Below are 19,493 nucleotides of genomic sequence, written 5' to 3'. Positions count from 1 at the left end.
AAATAATTTGCACAAACAACTGGTAAGTGCTATAGGTCTGCAACTTGTTGGAAGTGTGGCATCTTTTCCTGGCTTAGGAATGGGAATAATGACTGACGATCTTGAGCTCTCGGGAATGGTGGCGGAGAACCAAATTGCAAATTGCATTGTAAATGTCTAGCAAACGCTTCAGGTACTCATGTTGAATGTGGTGAATCATGTCGTAATGTATACCACATTTGCCGGGAGCAGAAGACCCTGTGGCTCGTAGGACTTGAGTCAGTTCCCAGAATATAAAAGGCAAAATTATATACTTCCTGGTCCGACACAGCAGAGTCCATAGGAGGTGCCAATGGACGCCCCACTGAGGCAGAACTACTTGCATGGTCTGGCACTGCAGAGCCCAAAGGAGGTACAGATTGGTGCCCCGCTGAACCTGAAATATTGGCAAAATAGTGTACAAGGATGTTAGACACCTTTTCCGGGTCTGAAACCACAGCTCTGTCCACCTTCAGACAAGGAGGTGAGTGGGGAGCAAATTTACCAGACAGCTTCCTCACTTTAGCCCAGACTATCCCTATGGGTGTTTTAGATGTAACACTTTCTATATATTTGTGCCACGAATTACGTTTAGCCCATTTAAAATATTTACGTTTTTTTGCTAATGTTCTACGATATATTAAATAATTTTCCTGTGAAGCATTACGCTTATAATGTCTATAACAAGACCATGTAATGCGTCTCAAGTTAGTACATGTTTTATCCCACCAACAGACAACTGGACAACAAAAATTGCCAGAAGAACTGAGTATAGAAACCTGAGCACTCTCTAAAACCTGAGCACTCTCTAAGACCTGCGCAATGAAGTAATCATATGCCTGGATGTGGGTCTCAAAAGATAAGAAATCAACAGAACAATCGAAGGCAGCAGAAAATTTTTCCCAGTCAGTTTTATCCACACACCACTTTGGAGGTGCTGATGGAGGCGATCCGTTAAGGGTGCCCATTATGATTGGGAAATGGTCACTACCATGCAGACATTGTGACACAGGCCAATTGAGAGATAGCAATAAATCAGAGGAACAAATACTTAGATCAATGGAAGAGTAGGAGTTAGAGAGATATGTGTGGTGTGCAGGAGCACCTTCGTTAAGTAATGATAGAATCTTTAGCAGGAGTAATAATTCAACCATAACACCACGTTCATCAGTGGAGTTCCCACTCCACAGAATGTTGTGAGCATTAAAATCCCCAAGTAACAAAACAGGAGGTTGCAGCATCTCCACCAGCTCCAGTAGTTCATCCAGCTGTACTGTGTCATCAGGTGGGAGATACAGTGAACAACAGTGTACATTTTGTCCAGTATTACCTGCATAGCACAGGCCTGAAGGTGAATTGGAAGATCCACTCGAGAATGACAAATGCTCTTTTTGACGATAATTGCTGCCCCACCTTTTGCCGAAAGACCTGCTGGCAATAGTGAGCTATAATACGCATTGCTGAGTCCTGGGTTGAATAGATGATAACCCAACTTCGTTTCTTGTGAGAAAGGACATCCCAGTCAAATGTGTTCTTCAAGATAGCAATTTTGTCACAATTAGTGCGTAAACCCCTACAATTCCACTGAATAATCGTAGGCATGATATGATGAAAAGGATATGAACCATACCTACCGGGACTCAACATGCGAGGATGTTGCAATTTCCATATGAAGTTCTGATTGATCACCTTCTACAACTAAATGTTTACAGCCCAACCTGTTTAAGGAGTCACCTCGATGGTTGTTTTGCACTTCTTCCTGGTGTGTTGTTCCAGGACACCGAGGGCTATGTTCCCTAGACCGGGAAGAGCACTCCTGGAAGTTTCTACCATCGTGTGTAGTGTTAAAGCCCAACTTTGATTTCTTTTGAGTAGGAGAGGTGGTGGGGAGTGAAGACTTATTTTTCAGAGGTAGACACTCCACTCCCTCTATATTGTCATCAGTAGACTGAGGCCTGATCATTCTCTTCTTGTCTTTCTCTGCCTCAGAGACTGGTGGCTGCCGGTGCGCATTCCAGTCAGGGCCTTCTGGACACCAGACCGTGATGAAGACTTAACATTTTCCCCCACATGAGAATCAGTCGCAGCAGGATGGTTGTGTCTATCCTTAGGTGTCCCAGAAGTCTCTGCTGTAGAGCTATTCTGTGTCATGGTAGACAACTGAGTGGCACTACTCCCTCCCGAGGAGGTAGCTGCTTTCCCTGTAGTGGAAACTGAGGAACCAAACGAGTGTCTTCCAAGTTTCCGTCTGTAGGCTAGCTCTCGCCTAGCACTTCCAAAGCTAATACGCTGGGTATTTGCCAAAGTCACTATGTCCTGCTCTGATTTGTATATGTCGCGCTGACGGGACGATGATGAATGGGGACCCTGACAGTGAAAACAATAAGGCCCAGAGTCACATTCCGAGGGGTCACGTGCCATCAATGAGGAGCAGTGACTGCAGCGGGCCCCGTGCCTACAAAACTTCTTTAGATGTCCATACTCAAAACAATTATAACATTGCATGGGCCTGTCATGAAAAGAGTTAACTCTAAGCTGTAAGGGGCGGATGTCAACATTGTCTGGTGAGTGGAATCCATAGAAAGTAAGTATCACCAATTTCTGCTTTAATTTGTGGACAGAAGACACACTGTCAGGACACATACCCATAATCTCCAGGTCAGAAAACTCGTGCAGGTCCCCACAAAAGACTACCCCCTTAGAGTAATTAAAGCCCTTGTGGGGCTGTACTGTTGTGAATGGACAGTCAGGGAGGCAAGGCATGTGTTGCAACATCCTCCACAGAATAACATTTTTAGTACAGAGTAAAACCCCCTTGCCATAATGCTTGATATTTTCCTTTGGGTTGGAGCCCACCTCCTTCTGGAGGTACTGATATGCACGGATAAGGTTGGAGTTGTTCTCCTTATAATATGCCACAAACCACTCAGGGGTTGGGGAAACCCTCTGTTTATCCTTCTGGAACACATAATCTGTAAACATGTTAGGCACATAACCTTCAACATCATCAATGACATTCTCTGACCACATCAAGGAGATCAATACTTCAGGTCCTCCCAAAGAAAAATCAGGCGCCGCAGCATGTGCGCCTGTTGCCACAGAAGTGTCCAGGAATGTCACATAGCAGTTGTTTAGGGTGCCATTTGCATCTGTGTTGCGCAGTCTAATGCAGGAAACAACCCCAAGCTCTTTAAAAAGGCAATGAATAGAGTTGTATGTCAAGGAACTGGGTATGTTCCTCAGTACAACCGTGTCTGCTGTTGAACTGTGCAGAGGTGTTGATTCATTATTCATTAAAAAGAATAGAAACTCCACTCCCCCACCCCTCCACCCATCATGGAGCCTAACAAGGGGAGGCCGTGTGCCAAGAATGATACCATTGGTGATCCCAGAGGTGGTGAGAGAGTATACGCAGGTAACCACTGGGGGACCTGGGCAAGGGTGACTCCAGGATGATAGGAGCCACCAGGTCCCCCAGTGCCCACTTGACCCTAGCTAACGCATGACCAGCCGATTGACCTGGTCAGGCCCAACCAGGCTGCCCATCTAGCCAGAATAAAGGACCAAAGAGGTGTATTGCTAGCTGCATGGTGTATCGTGCAACATAGCTCAAACCCCAGGATTCCCATCTCCCAGCATTACGGGACGCCACGCACGGCAAACACGTGGGGAGGCAACAGTCCCTCCCTAGATGGTAAATGAGCAGGAACTAACATCAGCAGGCCTCCTCCACCAGTGATGTAGGGAGTGCTTGGTCCATGAGACCAACAAATGCCAAACCCAACAAAGGTAGGCATGCCTCCAAAGTAGGAGGCATTGCCAGCCACGCTTCAAACCTCGCCACCACGTCAAGGTGACCCCCCTCAGCGGGGTCCTGGCCCATGGTACTGCCACAGACGATTCATGTGTATCACCATTGGGCAAGACTTCCTGCCTCCCCGAATCCGATACATTACATCTGATAGGTGGTCTAACACAGTGTAAGCCCTACCTCATGGGCTCTGAAGCTTCAGTGACTGTCCCTTCATTCTTTGAGGATTGATTAACCAAACTTAGTCACCATCCTTGAAGCTCACCTTACTTGCCTTGGTATTATACTTGCACTTCATCACCTCTCCTGAAAACTTTAGGGCTCCTTGCACTTGATGATGCACCTCAGCCAGCCTTTCCTGAAGGTGCTTTGCATAGCCAGTAGTGTCTGTAGGCAGCTCTTCATCAGGTGGCCTTCCCATTAAGAAGTCAACAGGTAAGCATAACTCATGGCCCAACATCAGTTTTGCAGGGGTGTAGCTGGTAGACTCATGGGAAGCAGACTGAGATGCCATCAGCAATGCAGGTAATTTCTGGTCCCATTCTGTTTCCCCTCTATTCAGTACTTGGCCAGTTCTTGTCCCAGGGTCCAGTTGAATTTCTCCACCATCCCATCTGACTGCGGTCTTCTTGATCCCCAGTAACTTGCAGCACTCATGGAACACAACAGACTCGAAGTTTCTGCCCTGGTCTGAATACAGCTCTTGTGGCATCCCAAAAGGACAGAAAAAGTTAACAACCAACAGCTGAGCAACAGTCGCAGCCTCTTGATCAGGGATATCACAGGCTTCTGGTCACTTCGTGAAGTAGTCCATGGCAACATATATATACCGCTTCCCCCTTTCAGTGAGTGGCAGAGTTTCAGCAATGTCCACCGCGACTCTTTCCCTCGGTGCATCCACTTGTACAGCTGGAGAGGGGCACAACCACGTTGCTTGGGTCCCTTCTTGGCATAACACACATCACAGGCCTGACACCACTCTTCAACATCCTGGGGCATGCCAATCCAGTACAACCACTGTTGCAGCCGGCTTAGAGTTTTCTTTACTCCCAGGTGCACACTAATGATCTGGTTATGGGACTCATCCAAGATCTCGGACCTCATCTTCTTTGGAACCACCAGTTGCCAATACTTGCTGAGGCCATCGTGTGTCTCCCACTGACACTCCAGTAGTCCGTTGTTCAAACAAAGGTACCACTGACTCCAGTAGCTCTTGGCAGCAGGGTTTAACCTGGAAACATCTCCCCAAAATGGTCGCACTGTACTCCGCAGCAGCCACTCTAGCACTGGTGGTAAATCTGCATCCTCCATCTCCATATTCTTCAGGTCTTCTGCATCTGATGCTGGCCTTGTCACTGCAGTATGGCTGCATTTCTTGCTATGATCTTCTTTTTTACTACATTGCTGGCACTCCGGATTAAAAGGCCGATTACTTAGGCTGTCAGCATTGCCATGTACCCACCCAGGGTGGTGCTGCACCTCATAATTGTGCTGGTCTAGCTGCCAGAGCCAGTGTACCAGTTGTCCTTCAGGATTCTTTAGCGTTTTTAGCCACTTGAGTTCCGCATGGTTCGTCTCGAGGATGAAGTAGGACCCATACAAATTGGGATGGAAGAAATCAAGGCTCTTCATCACTGCCAAGAGCTCCTCATGGGTCACACAGTAGTTCTGTTCCTGTGGGCTGAGCTTCTTGCTGTAATACACCACCACATACTCCCTGTCATCCTTCTTCTGCGACAAGGGCTCCTCCAATACCATGGTCACTAGTGTCACAGTCCAAGATATATGGCTGATTCTGATCTGGGTACGGCAATACTGGAGAGCTTGCCAATGCATGCCTGAGTTCGTCAAAGGCTTTCTGAGCTTCTGCCATCCATGCAAACTTCTGCCTTTTCCCCAGCAGCTTATGAAGAGGAGCAGCTATTGTTTCAAAGTCTTTGACAAAATGCCAATAGTAGGTGCACAAGCCCAGGAAACTCCATAGCTCTTTCACGCAAGTTGGGACTGACCAGTTTTCCACAGCTGCCACCTTCTCTGGGTCAGTATGGATGCCGCTCTCGCCTACAATGACAGCCTCTTCAGTTCCTGGTCAAAAGACCATCCAAATACAATTACATTATCCAGATAGATGAGAGCTGTCTGCCAGTGCAGGCCTTTCAGTACACGATCCATTAGATGCTCAAAAGTAGCTGGAGCATTGCAGAGACCAAATGGGATCACTTTAAACTGCCACAAACCCCGCCCGTAGGAAAAGGCTGCCCTCTCGTTGTCCTTCTCTGCAGTCTTGACCTGGTGGTATCCTGCCTGCATGTCTAGGGTGGAGAACCACTTAGCACCAGACAGGTCATCCTGTGGTAGGTCTCCATATTATAATTGCAAATCATACTAGATAGATAGATAAATAGATAGATAGAGAGACAGATAGAAGCAGGAAGTCAAATGATGAGAAGGTGTTGTGTTTGCGAGAAGCGAGCAGCGCTAAACGCTTACACGGAGGAAAGCTGACGACAGCGGCCAGTAAGGAGATGATTCAGTTAGCTGTCAGCAGTCCTCTCGTGAGAAAGTTCTGTTGCCATGAGGAACATACGTGACACACACACCCTACTACACGAGATGTCAGGAAAGAGAGTTGAGAAGGAGACAAGCGACCCTAGAGAGAGGTCGAGACGGAGATTAGCCTTAGAACAGAGAGAGAGAGAGAGAGATAGCGAGACAGGGAGGTAGCTACCCAGGACTTATACTATTATACCTGTTTAATATTTCCAAGACAAATAAAAATAGTCCCATACTATTCTTTACCTCTCCCGTCACTACATGACATCTGGTGGGGAAACTACTACAAGATATAAAAGCCGCTCGACCACAAGTCTAAAATATACTTCTCTACATGTAACTACAAAGTCCTTATGACATTTGGTAGCAGCGAACGTATACGAACCTCGTCTACGAATCAACATTAAATTCCTACAAAATATCAAGATTGACAACAACCAACAATATCAGCTCCTGCCCCCTCCGTCTCCCAGATCATTACGCTGATGCAGAGGTCAAGAGATCACTCGACGCCTTGCAAGTAAGCTTAACGACAAACCAGCAAATCTGCGGACTTCGTCTCAGAATTAAAAGCAAATTTCTACAAAAGCAACCGAGACTACAAGGTTAGCTTCAGTTCTACAAAGTCTACAGCCATCTACAATCAACTACAGCCATCTACAATCAACTACAATTAACAACTCTACGTCGTCTGTATAATCTTCTACACGCACCTACAAGTAGCGGCAGTCTTCATTCCACAACGAATAAATCACTAGAGAAAAGGACAGAGAAAACTTCCACATAGAATAAAGGGAACAAACAAACGAAGAGTGAGACACGATTTACAACTCATCTTACTCACCCGTCTTCACTCAAGTTACTCATCGCTACTCATTCACTCACCACAGCTACCAGTGTGGGAAGTTGAGGTCATCATGCGTGCTTGCTGAACAGACGCCACGTCAGTCAACACACCACCTGCACCACCACTCACACCATTTCCCACCACGGTAAAAATTAGTAAGTTACATAGTTACTTCATTTATACAATACACAGTGATAGACAATAAGCTTCTGCACAAACATATAAAACGTGCTGTATAGTTACAGTTTAAATACACATACTTACTTCAATTATCTTCATAATTCAATCATTAAATACTTGCACCAACAATAAACATTCTACACAGTATATATTCATTCATTTATTATAATATTTATTTACTACCAACGAGTGTTACCATTTATACCTACGTAAAATACGTGTTTCATACATACAACTATACATTATTATATCTACAAGCGATAAAGAAGATATACAATCACAGTTTCTCAGTGAGCAATTAAAAGAACTGTATTAAACATTTATTAATTAAAGCTACCTAGTGGAAACTTATAAATTACGTTACAAGGTAAACTAGAAAGGAAAAAAAAAAAAAAGGGCCAACACAAATGCCGTTAGCAAGAGTGAACATCTTCAACACAATCGTGAAGACAATGATTTCCACACAGTGCTGACACACATATTACCCACGATAGGTACAGGTGAACAACGAATCAGTGTGTATAGTTAATACTGTATATAGTGTATATATTTTTTTATATAAAGTAACAAAATATGGGACTATATAATTTCATTTTCAGTAGTATCTGTGCAATATAAACTAAACTTTAAAAAAGTATCTCAAGGAAATTAGTCAGCAATTAGGCAACCATGAACAACATGGAAAAAAGCGTACACAAGCAAAGAGAAACAAACTATGGAAAATAAATACATACAAAAAAAAAAAAAAAGAAAAGGAAAGGAAAGAAAGAAAGAAGAAAAGTAAGAAGGAAAAAGAGAAATAAAGTAAGATCACATAACAAACAAATGAAAATAAGTGTAAATGTTACTATATATGCCAAAATACCACATAAACTACAAACAAAAAAGCAAATTGTTGTCTCCACATACAAGTGGCACGAAAACATCATCACTATCATCGACCGCAGCATATGTTAGGACTGCAGTTATTACAATTATGTTACTCCATATTATAATTATGTACTTACAAACGATATGTAACAATTATGTAACGACAAACGATTGCATTATGTTACACTAACTACAATTATGTACCTACAACCGATATGTAACAATTATGTAACGACAAACGATTGCATTATGTTACATTAACTACAATTATATAACTACAAACAATATGTAACAATTATGTAACGACAAACGATTGCATTATGTTACACTAACTACAATTATGTACCTGCAAACGATATGTAACAATTATGTAACGACAAAACAGTTGCATTAACAAGATGTAACTTTTATGTAACTTTAACTACAATTATAAGGCCAAGACACATATGTAATAGTTGCATTAACAAAATGTAACTACAATTATAAGGCCAACACAATTATGTAGTACCACAATGTTAGTACAATATTATAAGTCATACAATTATAGCACAATTCTGTATTACCAGTATCATCATACAAGTTAGGTGAATCACTATTTACTATATTATATGTATACAATATTCATACAATTTACTTTTACAGTATTATGTATTTCACTTAATTAGCTTATAAGTTCATTATAATGTGTATGTAGTATATATTAATATATTATAACTATTAAATGTCGATGGTACGCCATTTTTGCGCGGCAGAGCAATGTGGTAGGTCTCCATATTATAATTGCAAATCATACTAGATAGATAGATAAATAGATAGATAGAGAGACAGATAGAAGCAGGAAGTCAAATGATGAGAAGGTGTTGTGTTTGCGAGAAGCGAGCAGCGCTAAACGCTACACGGAGGAAAGCTGACGACAGCGGCCAGTAAGGAGATGATTCAGTTAGCTGTCAGCAGTCCTCTCGTGAGAAAGTTCTGTTGCCATGAGGAACATACGTGACACACACACCCTACTACACGAGATGTCAGGAAAGAGAATTGAGAAGGAGACAAGCGACCCTAGAGAGAGGTCGAGACGGAGATTAGCCTTAGAACAGAGAGAGAGAGAGAGATAGCGAGACAGGGAGGTAGCTACCCAGGACTTATACTATTATACCTGTTTAATATTTCCAAGACAAATAAAAATAGTCCCATACTATTCTTTACCTCTCCCGTCACTACATGACATCTGGTGGGGAAACTACTACAAGATATAAAAGCCGCTCGACCACAAGTCTAAAATATACTTCTCTACAAGTAACTACAAAGTCCTTATGACAATCCAGGGTGTCATCATTTCTTGGCAAGGGGTATGCATCCTTCACTGTCACTTCATTCAGGGCTCGATAATCTATACAGCACCTTACTGAGCAGTCCTTTTTCTTTACTAGAGCTACTGCTGATGCCCAAGGATTGCAGGACATTTCTATTACTCCTTGGCTTTGGAGATTCTCCATAACATTCTCCATTTCTTGCCGTTGGGCTGGCACCATCCTCCACGCTGACTGTTTAATCAGGCGGTGATCTCCGGTGTCTATACTATGCATGACCAGATCAGTACACCCCAGGTTTAGGTCTCCTGTGGAAAAGACATCACCAAATTGTGTTAGTAGCTGCCTCAGTCTCAGCACTTGTTAACCATTCAAGCACTGGCAACTCCTTGAGAAAAGGTCTTTTAAGTGCTCTGGCAGATACCCATCTTCTTTGGCAATGCTCAGTTTACGGGCCTTCCTCTGTGCCACTCAGGGTCCGCCGCCTGGCACAATCTCACAATTTCTCCCTCTGTGGCTTATGGGAGAAATTGGCCACTACAGCTGGCACTTCATCTGCACCTGATTCCACCAAAGTTCTCCCCACCATTACTCCAGCCTTTGTCTTGCACTGCACATTAGGCTCCACTACTCCTGGAAAGCTGTCAAAGAGCCACTCACCTTGCACTGGAGCAGTAGTTCTGATTTTGGGGGTATCACTGTTAGTGCGGAGTGCCTTCACCTCGCCGCCAGAAATGGTATGTTTCACTGCTGTGACGGGAACCAACCTTCCTTGAACCTTCAGCTTCATGGAGCAGAAGTCCAGTTCACATCCCATGGGCATCAGATGGTCCAGACCCAGAAGGCAAGGATCCTCCATGTCGGCCACATAGACTGGTAGAGTAGCCTCTTGCCCTGTCACTTCATTCCAGTCATTCAAGGGTCCCCTCAGTTCTTCGTGGTGCCCAGTTATGCTACACAATTGTTCTGATGACTCAGGCAGATGATGTATCACATCAGGCCTCACAAAAGTCTGCTCTGAGGCCGAATCAATCACCAGGGAGCACTTCTTTCTGTCTACCCTTCCGTCTGTTTGCACGCTTTCCATTGCCATTCTCTTGCATTTTCTAGGTGGTGGGGCAACATGGGAAATGCTGGCTGGCAGTTGTCCCTTAACACCAGCCTCCACTAGTTTTCCGCTTCTCTCCGGTCTTCTGCAGCCTTTTTCTTGTCATCCTTTTTCTTCTTCGGGCTCTCAGAACTGAAGTGTCCCACCTCACTACATGTCCAACATGCTTTCATTACAACTGAAGATTTCCTTGCACTACTCTGTTCTCACTCCTTCTTCCATTTGTGACAATCCTGCTTTTTGTGTCCCGTCTTCCTGCAGAACCAGCAACCTCCACCGGTCTTCTCCTGTTCCCTCTTCCACTTGTAGCAGTCCTCTTTTCTGTGTCCTGGCTTTTCACAGTACCAGCAACTTCCTACAAATTTTTCCGTCTCATACCTTTCCCTTCTTTGCCTTGAATCATGCACTACAACCTGCCTGAAAGGTGGATGTACTGGACCTGACGTAGGACTCAAATTCTAGAGCCCTGGCTAGTGCTTCTTGCATGATTCTTGGTTGTCCCTGCTTCACGTGTACTTTCAACTCTGCACTATCAAGAGCATCGATGAACTGGTCCCTCAAAAGAATAGCCATCGATGAACTGGTCCCTCAGAAGAATAGTCCGTCAGAAGAATAGGTGCTGCTCCATGGTATGCCTTGTATGCCATACTCTCCAGGTCATGAACAAGCTGCTGTAGGGATTCTCCTCAAGCCTGTACATGGCTCCAGAATCTTGCTTTGTAAACCTCATTCTGGTACATGGTTCCATATCTGTGAATCAGCACTTATACTAGGGACTGATAACGGTTCCTCTCCATCACTGCCATCTGGCCAAGAATTTCCACGGTGGCACCCTTAAGGCTAGTAGCAAGCTGTACTGCCCTCTGCCTATCATCCCAACCATTCTGATCAGCAAAGAAATCAAACTGTGCACAGTAAGCTTTTCAGGATACTCTACCATCAAATTCCTGTGGTTTCTTTTTATTTGGACCTCCATTATAGCCATGCACTTCACTAGTTTGGGACCTAAAAACTGAGGCATCATAATTAAAGCCAGGACTTAAATCTCCTACATTCTGATTATTCAACCCTGTAATGCTACCTTTAGATGATTGTGATCCGTCAAGATTCACCATACACTGTCCATTCCTTTCATATGCTCCCTGTACACTAACCTGAGGCTCAGCAGTGCAATACTTCTCTACAGCCTCCATTTTCTCACTAATTATCTTCACATGGTCGACTACATGCTTCAACTGGTTATCTACATGCTGTCTGCACTCTGTCACTATTTCCTCATTGTCTTCAACTGGTCGTCTACATGGTGTTTGCACTCGGTCACATTATTTCTTACCTCATACTTCTGCAGCCATAGCTCAGCATATACCTCCTCCTTCAATTGTTCCTGTTCTTCCTTCATTTCCCCCATGAAAGCATCTAGCTGTCCTTGCATCATCAGTTGTAGTTCCCTCCATTGCTCCTGTAATGCCTCTTGAAGTTGAACATATCATTCTTTTTGTTCTTTGTTCTGTGCCTGCAATTGTTGTTTGATTTCATTCCTGAGCTCTTTCTGTTCTTCATTCTGTGCTTGTAGTTGGATACTTTGTGCTTGTAATTGTTCTTTGAGTTCTTTCTGTTGTGCCTGTAATTGTCCTAGCTTCACAGTTGTCACAAGGGACACTTCTTCCTCCTGCCCAGGTAGAGACCCTGTCTGCACACCTTCAGCTTCCATGTCAAAGGTTAGACTCAATGCAGCACTTAATAATTCCACTCCTGACACTAGTGTTACATCCCCACCCCACACTACCACAGGCTCCAACAGCAGTAGTATGGTATAGGAAGGACGTTGCCCAGTAAGCTGTTCTTCCTATGGTCAGCCTTTCGGTGTACAGCACACAAGATCAGCTATGGAGGAAATAAACACTGGCTTCTTAAAATTCACTGTCTTTATTTTCCAAATAACTACACTTAATGCTTTCCAACTTCACTGTTTTCACAAGCACTGGAGCTATACAAACTTTACTAACTGCTATTACACATTGCTTGACAACACTTGACTGTTCTTACAAGTTCTGATGATATGCAAACTTCAATAAACACTTCACTGTTTTCATAAGTACTGAAAATACTGTATACAAACTTCACTCCACTACACTCAATCTAAACTTGTTCTAGTCTCTTATCCATCCGTTTTTAAGCTTGCATTGTTCGAGAATGATCTACTTCTCCACAGTTCTGGTGTATTCTAGAAAGAGAGCACAGTTACCAACTCGGAGACAACCAAAAATATGCCAGTTTTCGAAAGTACGTAACACTATAAATTACCATCCAAATTTAATTTTAATAACATAATTTGACAGTCACATAACTAGAACATTATTAAAGAAAAAGAGCACAAAAATTAATGCATATCTTACGAAATAACTACATAACAAACAGCAGGCAAACTGGCAACTCTAATTCGTACCGGAACTAGCTACTGTAAACACTGGAAACATCGAGATTCTTCTCGAGCACCTAACTGGCAAATCCCACTTCTTAACCGTATATATATATATATATATATATATATATATATATATATATATATATATATATATATATATATATATATATACTGTATATATATATATAATATGTGTGTTTGTGTGTGTGAGCATTAAATAAAGGTGACATACAGTCTAATATTTACAGCTGATTGGCCCAGTCAGAGCGATGGCCTTGCATACGTTCAGTGCCTATAATTATACGAGTATAAATGGAGGCTTTCTGATCATGTTATGCAATAATGAGAACTTGGCTGGTTATATATACCGCATAAGTTATTTTGAAACATGGACGAAGTAATGTGTATGGGGTACCCTAGGCCTGTAGGTGCAGGTATCTGATAATTATTAACACTCGAAATCGCATGAAACATTTGTTTATTTATTTATTTTTTTTGAGACACTGGGTTAACAGAATCCTGTACTTCGGCAGATCGCTCTTTTATACATCCACTGAGCCTCGGGGTTGAGATATATTTTGGTTGAGTGTACATAATTTTAAGTCTGAGGCCCCACATAAATGGATTTTTTTTTTTTTTTTTCACCTAGACCATGATGATGTCTGTGCTATTTGAAATCTGCCAAGGGTCAGTTTATGGCCATTTTTATAACTAAGTATGTGAAAGGGTACAGCTGGGAAGAAAGGTTGTTGGTACACTGAAAGCAGTGATGAGAAATAGGGACGTGAGTATGGAAGTTAAGAAGTCACTGCATGATGGTATTGTGATCCCTACCCTGACGTATGGAAGCGAGGCGTGGACCTTGCAAGAGGGGAACAAGTCAAGAGTGAGAGCAGTGGAAATGAGTTACTTGAGAGGAGCATGTGGAGTGGCGTGGAGGGACAGGTTGACGAATGAAGAAGTGAAGGAACGTTGTGGGGTAGATGTGATGTGGTTGAAAAGATTAGGAGAAATACACTGAGGTGGTTTGGACATGTGGAGAGAATGGAGGATGAAAGACTGACTAAGAGGGTGTATGTAGGTGAGGTGGAGGGAGGGAGAGGGAGGGGTAGACCGAGGATGAGGTGGAGGGATGGAGTTGAGAGGTATATGAGGGAGGGGGGGGTGAGTTGGGGGGAGGGGAGTCAAATGGTGGGTGACAGAGTGACTTGGAGGCGTTTTGTCTGCGGCCACCCTTTGCGGGATTAGGGCGTCGGGCTATAGATAGATAGATAGACAATCATTAAGTTCATAAATTCAGTCATGTATTTTTTATGTTGTTGTAGCTTCCTCCGTGCATTTTTTTTTTTTTTTTCCAACTTACTCTGCAGATTGGGTGAATGAAGTTTGTATTTAGCCTCCCTGCTCTGAACAATATCATAAAATTAGCTAAGTAATTTGAATGTAGGAAAGGTAAAAGGGAAGAGCTGCCAACTGATTCAAGAGATTAATTTAGTCCAGTAACCATTGTCTGGAAGAGCACTTTAAGGAAGTTCTGGTTATGTGAAACGAATGTACAGTAGAGTGAGAGAGATTGACCAAGACAGTGTATCTCAGTGAGACTGAGGGAAATGGAGAGAGGAACACCGAAGACCAGGTGGAAGGACGAGATGGAGAAACATAGGGAGAAGTGTGGTGTGCAGTGGAGAGAGGGCAGCCTTATGACGGAGAACAGGATAATTAAAGTGTCTGGCTACAGGAAGATACATGGAAACACTGATTACGAAAATATCTCACTGTAGTCAATATTCAAAGTCAGGCAGAATCCTACCATTATTACTATCTATCTATATACCTAGGCTGCTTCCCCCAAGGAAAGGGAGGTAGCCGAGACAGGACGACACACTCTCCATTTACTCATCCATTCAAACACATTCATTCGCATCTTAGCCCCAAAGGGGAGAAGGGACAGATCCTCACCGCACCACACTGCACAAGGGTCAACTGCGCAGTGCAATCAGTGACATCAGCAGCAGGACCCGACAGCAGAGCTGGTTTACCCGTCACATCATAATAGACCCATCCCCTTACCCGCACCTGACCTGACTAGCTGATCAGACCAAATGCGGGAGAATATCCCCTCAAGGCTGCGTCATCATTTATTCATTCACAATTTCTCTCCATTTATTTCTGTCACGCACAGTCACTCTTCCTTGTTCAACAGACATCCCTCTCGCATCCAGCACTCTCTTCACACTGTCCATCCATCCTATTCATGGTCTTCCTCTCAGCCTTATACCTCTCATATCAGATCTAGTTATTTTTTTCACCAGTCGCTCATTATCCATTCTCTCCATATGCCAAAACCATCGCAACACCCTCTACTCAACTCTACCAGCCATCTCCCCCACAACGCCAGTTCTCCTTCGCATATCATCATTTCGCACTCGATCCATACGCGTCACTCCACACAAACTCCTCAGACACCTCATCTCCATTACATTCAAACTTTTCCTCTCTGCTACACCCATATTCCATGTTTCGGCCCCATATAACGCAGTCGGTACCACAACACCCTCATACAGCCTTCTCTTTACATCCATTCTAAGTGAACGACATCTAAACACTTTTTTCATTCCACCCAGCACCTTTCCTACTTCATTCATTCTAAACTTCACTTCTGCGTCTATTCTTCCATCCACAGTAGCATGTGACCCTAAATATTTAAAACACTCTACCTCCTCAAGCAACTCACCATTCAAAACTATATTCATCCCCTATTTATTACACACGTCGTAAAGAATAAAATGTCTTATTCGGTTTAGTTTTGATCTCATTTTGTATATGTAACTTAAGGAAGATGGCATTTTTATAGTTTTACTTTCATTTGTGAAACTACCAACCATATCATTGCCAAGTTTGCATTGAATATGACCATTTAAAAAATGATCCAACGTAATATTTACGATAAATTTTACTGCAACGGAGATTGATTGATCGTAAAAACTGGTTAGTTTATTCTTATATAATATGACTGAAGGTCACCATTTATAGCTGATGGTCTACTGTAGTCTGATTGGAATGTTGATTTAGTTGTGATCAGGAAGACACTTCGTCCTTATGTTTAAGTCTCACTGAATTCCATGCAACCACGACTTGGTTTTCATGTTATGGTTATAATCCACTTCCTTTTAATGAAAAAAAAAAAAAACTATAATCCGTCCTAATCCCTAGGTCGACGGGTGTGCCTTGGAGAATCACTGGCTCGCATGACAACCTTCCTGCTCTTCTCAGCGCTTATGCAGCATCTCAGATTCAAACTGGATCCTGCCATTCCTGTGACTGACACAGAGGGCAAGTCTGGTCTCACCCTGAGTCCACCTCAATACAAAGTCTTTGCTGAGGCCAGGTTTTAGTGACAGCATTTAAGAACGAGTCTTAGTTTACTCTGGGTCCACCTGTTTTTTTTTTTTTTTTTTTTTGATACAGAAAATGAACACAGGAAGGCAAAACAGATAAAAAAATAATCCATACTCCAAATTACAGATGTCCTTCATTCACAAAAATCTGTAACAGTTGGACTAAACTGCTGTCGGTTCAAGTTTCCGGGGGAAACTATTCTGGGGAAGCAAGTTCCAAAAGAGATGAAGTTTGGGGAATAAGAGAATATTGATAGGCAAAAGTTCTGCAATATGGCAATGTGACAGTTCAGTCATGAACGCTATCTGATGCTCATGTTGCACAGGGATAGGCTTGGAAAGGTGTCACAATGGATGCAATTTCGTCTGAGCATTTACCGTAAAAGTATTTGTAAAATAATACAAGGGAGCCAACATTCCTTAATCTTACCTGTAGGGTAGGTAGTTCATTTGTAATTGCTGGGTTATTAATATTTTTTATAACTTTGTTTTGAATTTAGTCCAGTTGCTTTAATGCTACCTCACCACATCCACTTGTGGTGCCATGATCTTAAGTCTAGTTTAAGTTAGTAAAAGCTAGTACTGTATTGTAAATGTAATGTTATAAATATAATCTGTACAGTTCATTTAGTTGTTAAGTCCTAAATTTCAGTTAGTCTTAGTTGATATTCATAATGTGAGTATGGTTCTGGTATTGATAGTACTTAGTTGAGCACTGGTGTGAATATGATTAACTTTTATTTCATATGAACCAACCATTTCAACAAAGACGTGTAACTGCGGAAATTTTAGTAGGGATTAATAATTGTGAATGTCTCCCTTCATGTTCTGATTTAGAGTTTTACATGCTGAAGTTAACAGCATTCGACTTTTGAACTATGTAGTAGTGGATTGAAAGTTGTCTGAAATAAGATTGTTGATGATAGTCATTAGTGAAGCGTGAAATTCATGTTATTGGAGTCGTGTTTGGAGTCACGTAGGCACATGAAACCGGCATGGAAATAAATTGTTTGGATTCCTGATTGATTTGGCTTCGTTACGATTAAAGTTCCTTTATGCCTATTACAAAAATTTTAAACATCGTAAGTCACTTTTCTACGTATGTTGAATGCAAAAGTATCTTTCATATTCTTCGGAGAACTTATAAGAGTCAATACTATTACTAGGTAATAAGTTAAAGTTTTAACTGATTCCCGAATACTGTGATGATGTACAGTAGTATGCAAGGTGGGGAGCTGCCCCAAACAATGAGATCGCTGCTCCTCTCTTCATCATTCGCAGATCATGCGTTCAAGCCACTGTCCATCATCTCACACTAAATCCCTCCCCCCCTTTCTTAGATCATGTAATCAAAGTGAATATTGTATTTGGTTGTATATGATTCTTGAGTTGTACCTATTTAGTCTTAAGAGACTATTTTTGGTGGTAATCTATAGGAGTCTTCCCGAAGAGTCCAACTGGAGAGTCCAACTGAGACCACAGGATTAATATATCCAGGTGTACCAGAATTCTTTGAATATTAATTTAGGTTGTAAAGACTCATAATTCTGGAGTTATCGACCCTGATTATACTTTGTCTGCTTTGTTTCATTCACAATTCGAAGAGTAATCTGTCTTTGGTTATTTCAAGTTTAAATTTTGCTATCCTCTAACTTAAGGAGTGACACAGACGAGACTGAGTGGCCTGCAAAGGGTACTAATATCTAAACTGCTCACGCACACTCAGATAAAATCACACTACCCCATTTCCCATAATCCCTAAAATTCTCAAATAAGATCCCGTTACCCTATTTTACATAATCAAGTAAGATCACGCTACCCTATTACCCATAATCCCCAAAACTCTCAAAGAAGATCACATTACCCAATTTCTCATAATCTCTAAAATTCTGATCGTTACACTGGTGACAAATTCTCGTCATTACACTGGTCGTGAAAATATCCCAGCATTACACTGGTGGCATTAGCTGTGGTATCTAAACTTTCCAGCATTACACTGGTGGCATTAGCAGTACTCTCAAAACTTTCCAGCACTACACTGGTGACTAAATTTTTTCTCGCATTACACGCTCAAGGGTGAGCAATATTAAAGCAGAGAGTGCACATGACTTTTGTAAATTATACCCAACTGCTCGTCAGTGAAGTATTTGCGGATTCTATACAATGATCCAAGTTTCTTTGAAACAGTTTTAGCACGTAATATAACATGAGAGGTCCAGCTGAGGGTATAAGTGAAACACCGAGAATTTCATATTTACTTTTAAAGATAGGAATATTATTGGCATTGAAGGTAACATAGGAATTAGGCAATATCTATTAGTAAATTGTATATCTATAGTTGGGTCTCTTAGCATTAAATGAGACAATGTTACTTTGTTCCTTTTCAGTGATATTAGATGAGTCATGATTTGTGGAGACTGCTGTACCCAGTTGCGAGTTACAGATATTAAATTTCGTGAGTGGGTGTTTAAGTGTGAAGGAACAGTGAAGTGCTGAGTCATCTGCATACGAGTGAATTGAACTGTGGGTGATAAGAATCGTTAATATGAATTAGGAAGAGGGCTGGAGTCATGAGTGATCCTTGTGGCACTCCAGCATTAATCAAGTGGAAATAGGAGTGTACACCATTTACTTTTTCTCTTGTCTTTCTGTCACTTAGATATGAAGAAATCAGTGGAACAAAAGATAATAGGCCATACAAGGGAGTCTGGATAACAGGGATCGGTGCCACACTGTCAGAAGCTTTAGAAATATCAAGGGCTATTCCATGGTTTTCCCCATTTTGGTCAATTTACTGATGGATGGTATGAGTCAAGAGACTGAGTATATCAAAGGTGGATCTTTTGCGGCGAGAACGATATTGTCTGTTACTAGTTAAGTGGTTGGATTCAACATGTTTAACAATATGCATATTTCATTGGTCAACAAAGATTTTGTCCGATGGAATATAATATCTGTTTCTTATGTATGTTTTGG

At 42.2% G+C, this 19,493-nt stretch overlaps 1 protein-coding gene across 1 annotated transcript in view; it reads left to right on the top strand.

Annotated features, from left to right (window-relative positions):
* The window catches only part of LOC145408995 (methyl farnesoate epoxidase-like), a 94,455-nt gene extending 77,941 nt beyond the window's left edge, over positions 1 to 16,514 (top strand). Inside the window, exon 11 of the mRNA XM_080279566.1 lies at positions 16,333 to 16,514. Coding sequence (XP_080135692.1) covers positions 16,333 to 16,514 — 182 coding nt within the window. The remainder of the gene's footprint in view (positions 1 to 16,332) is intronic.
* Positions 16,515 to 19,493: the final 2,979 nt, after the last annotated feature.

Source organism: Coenobita brevimanus, chromosome 79, assembly GCF_032717465.1.
Source record: "Coenobita brevimanus isolate Jiangsu-jjx chromosome 79, ASM3271746v2, whole genome shotgun sequence".
Taxonomy (NCBI): domain Eukaryota; kingdom Metazoa; phylum Arthropoda; class Malacostraca; order Decapoda; family Coenobitidae; genus Coenobita; species Coenobita brevimanus.
The sequence above is the reverse complement of the archived record's forward strand: the minus strand, read 5'-3'. Positions and strand labels throughout refer to the sequence as shown.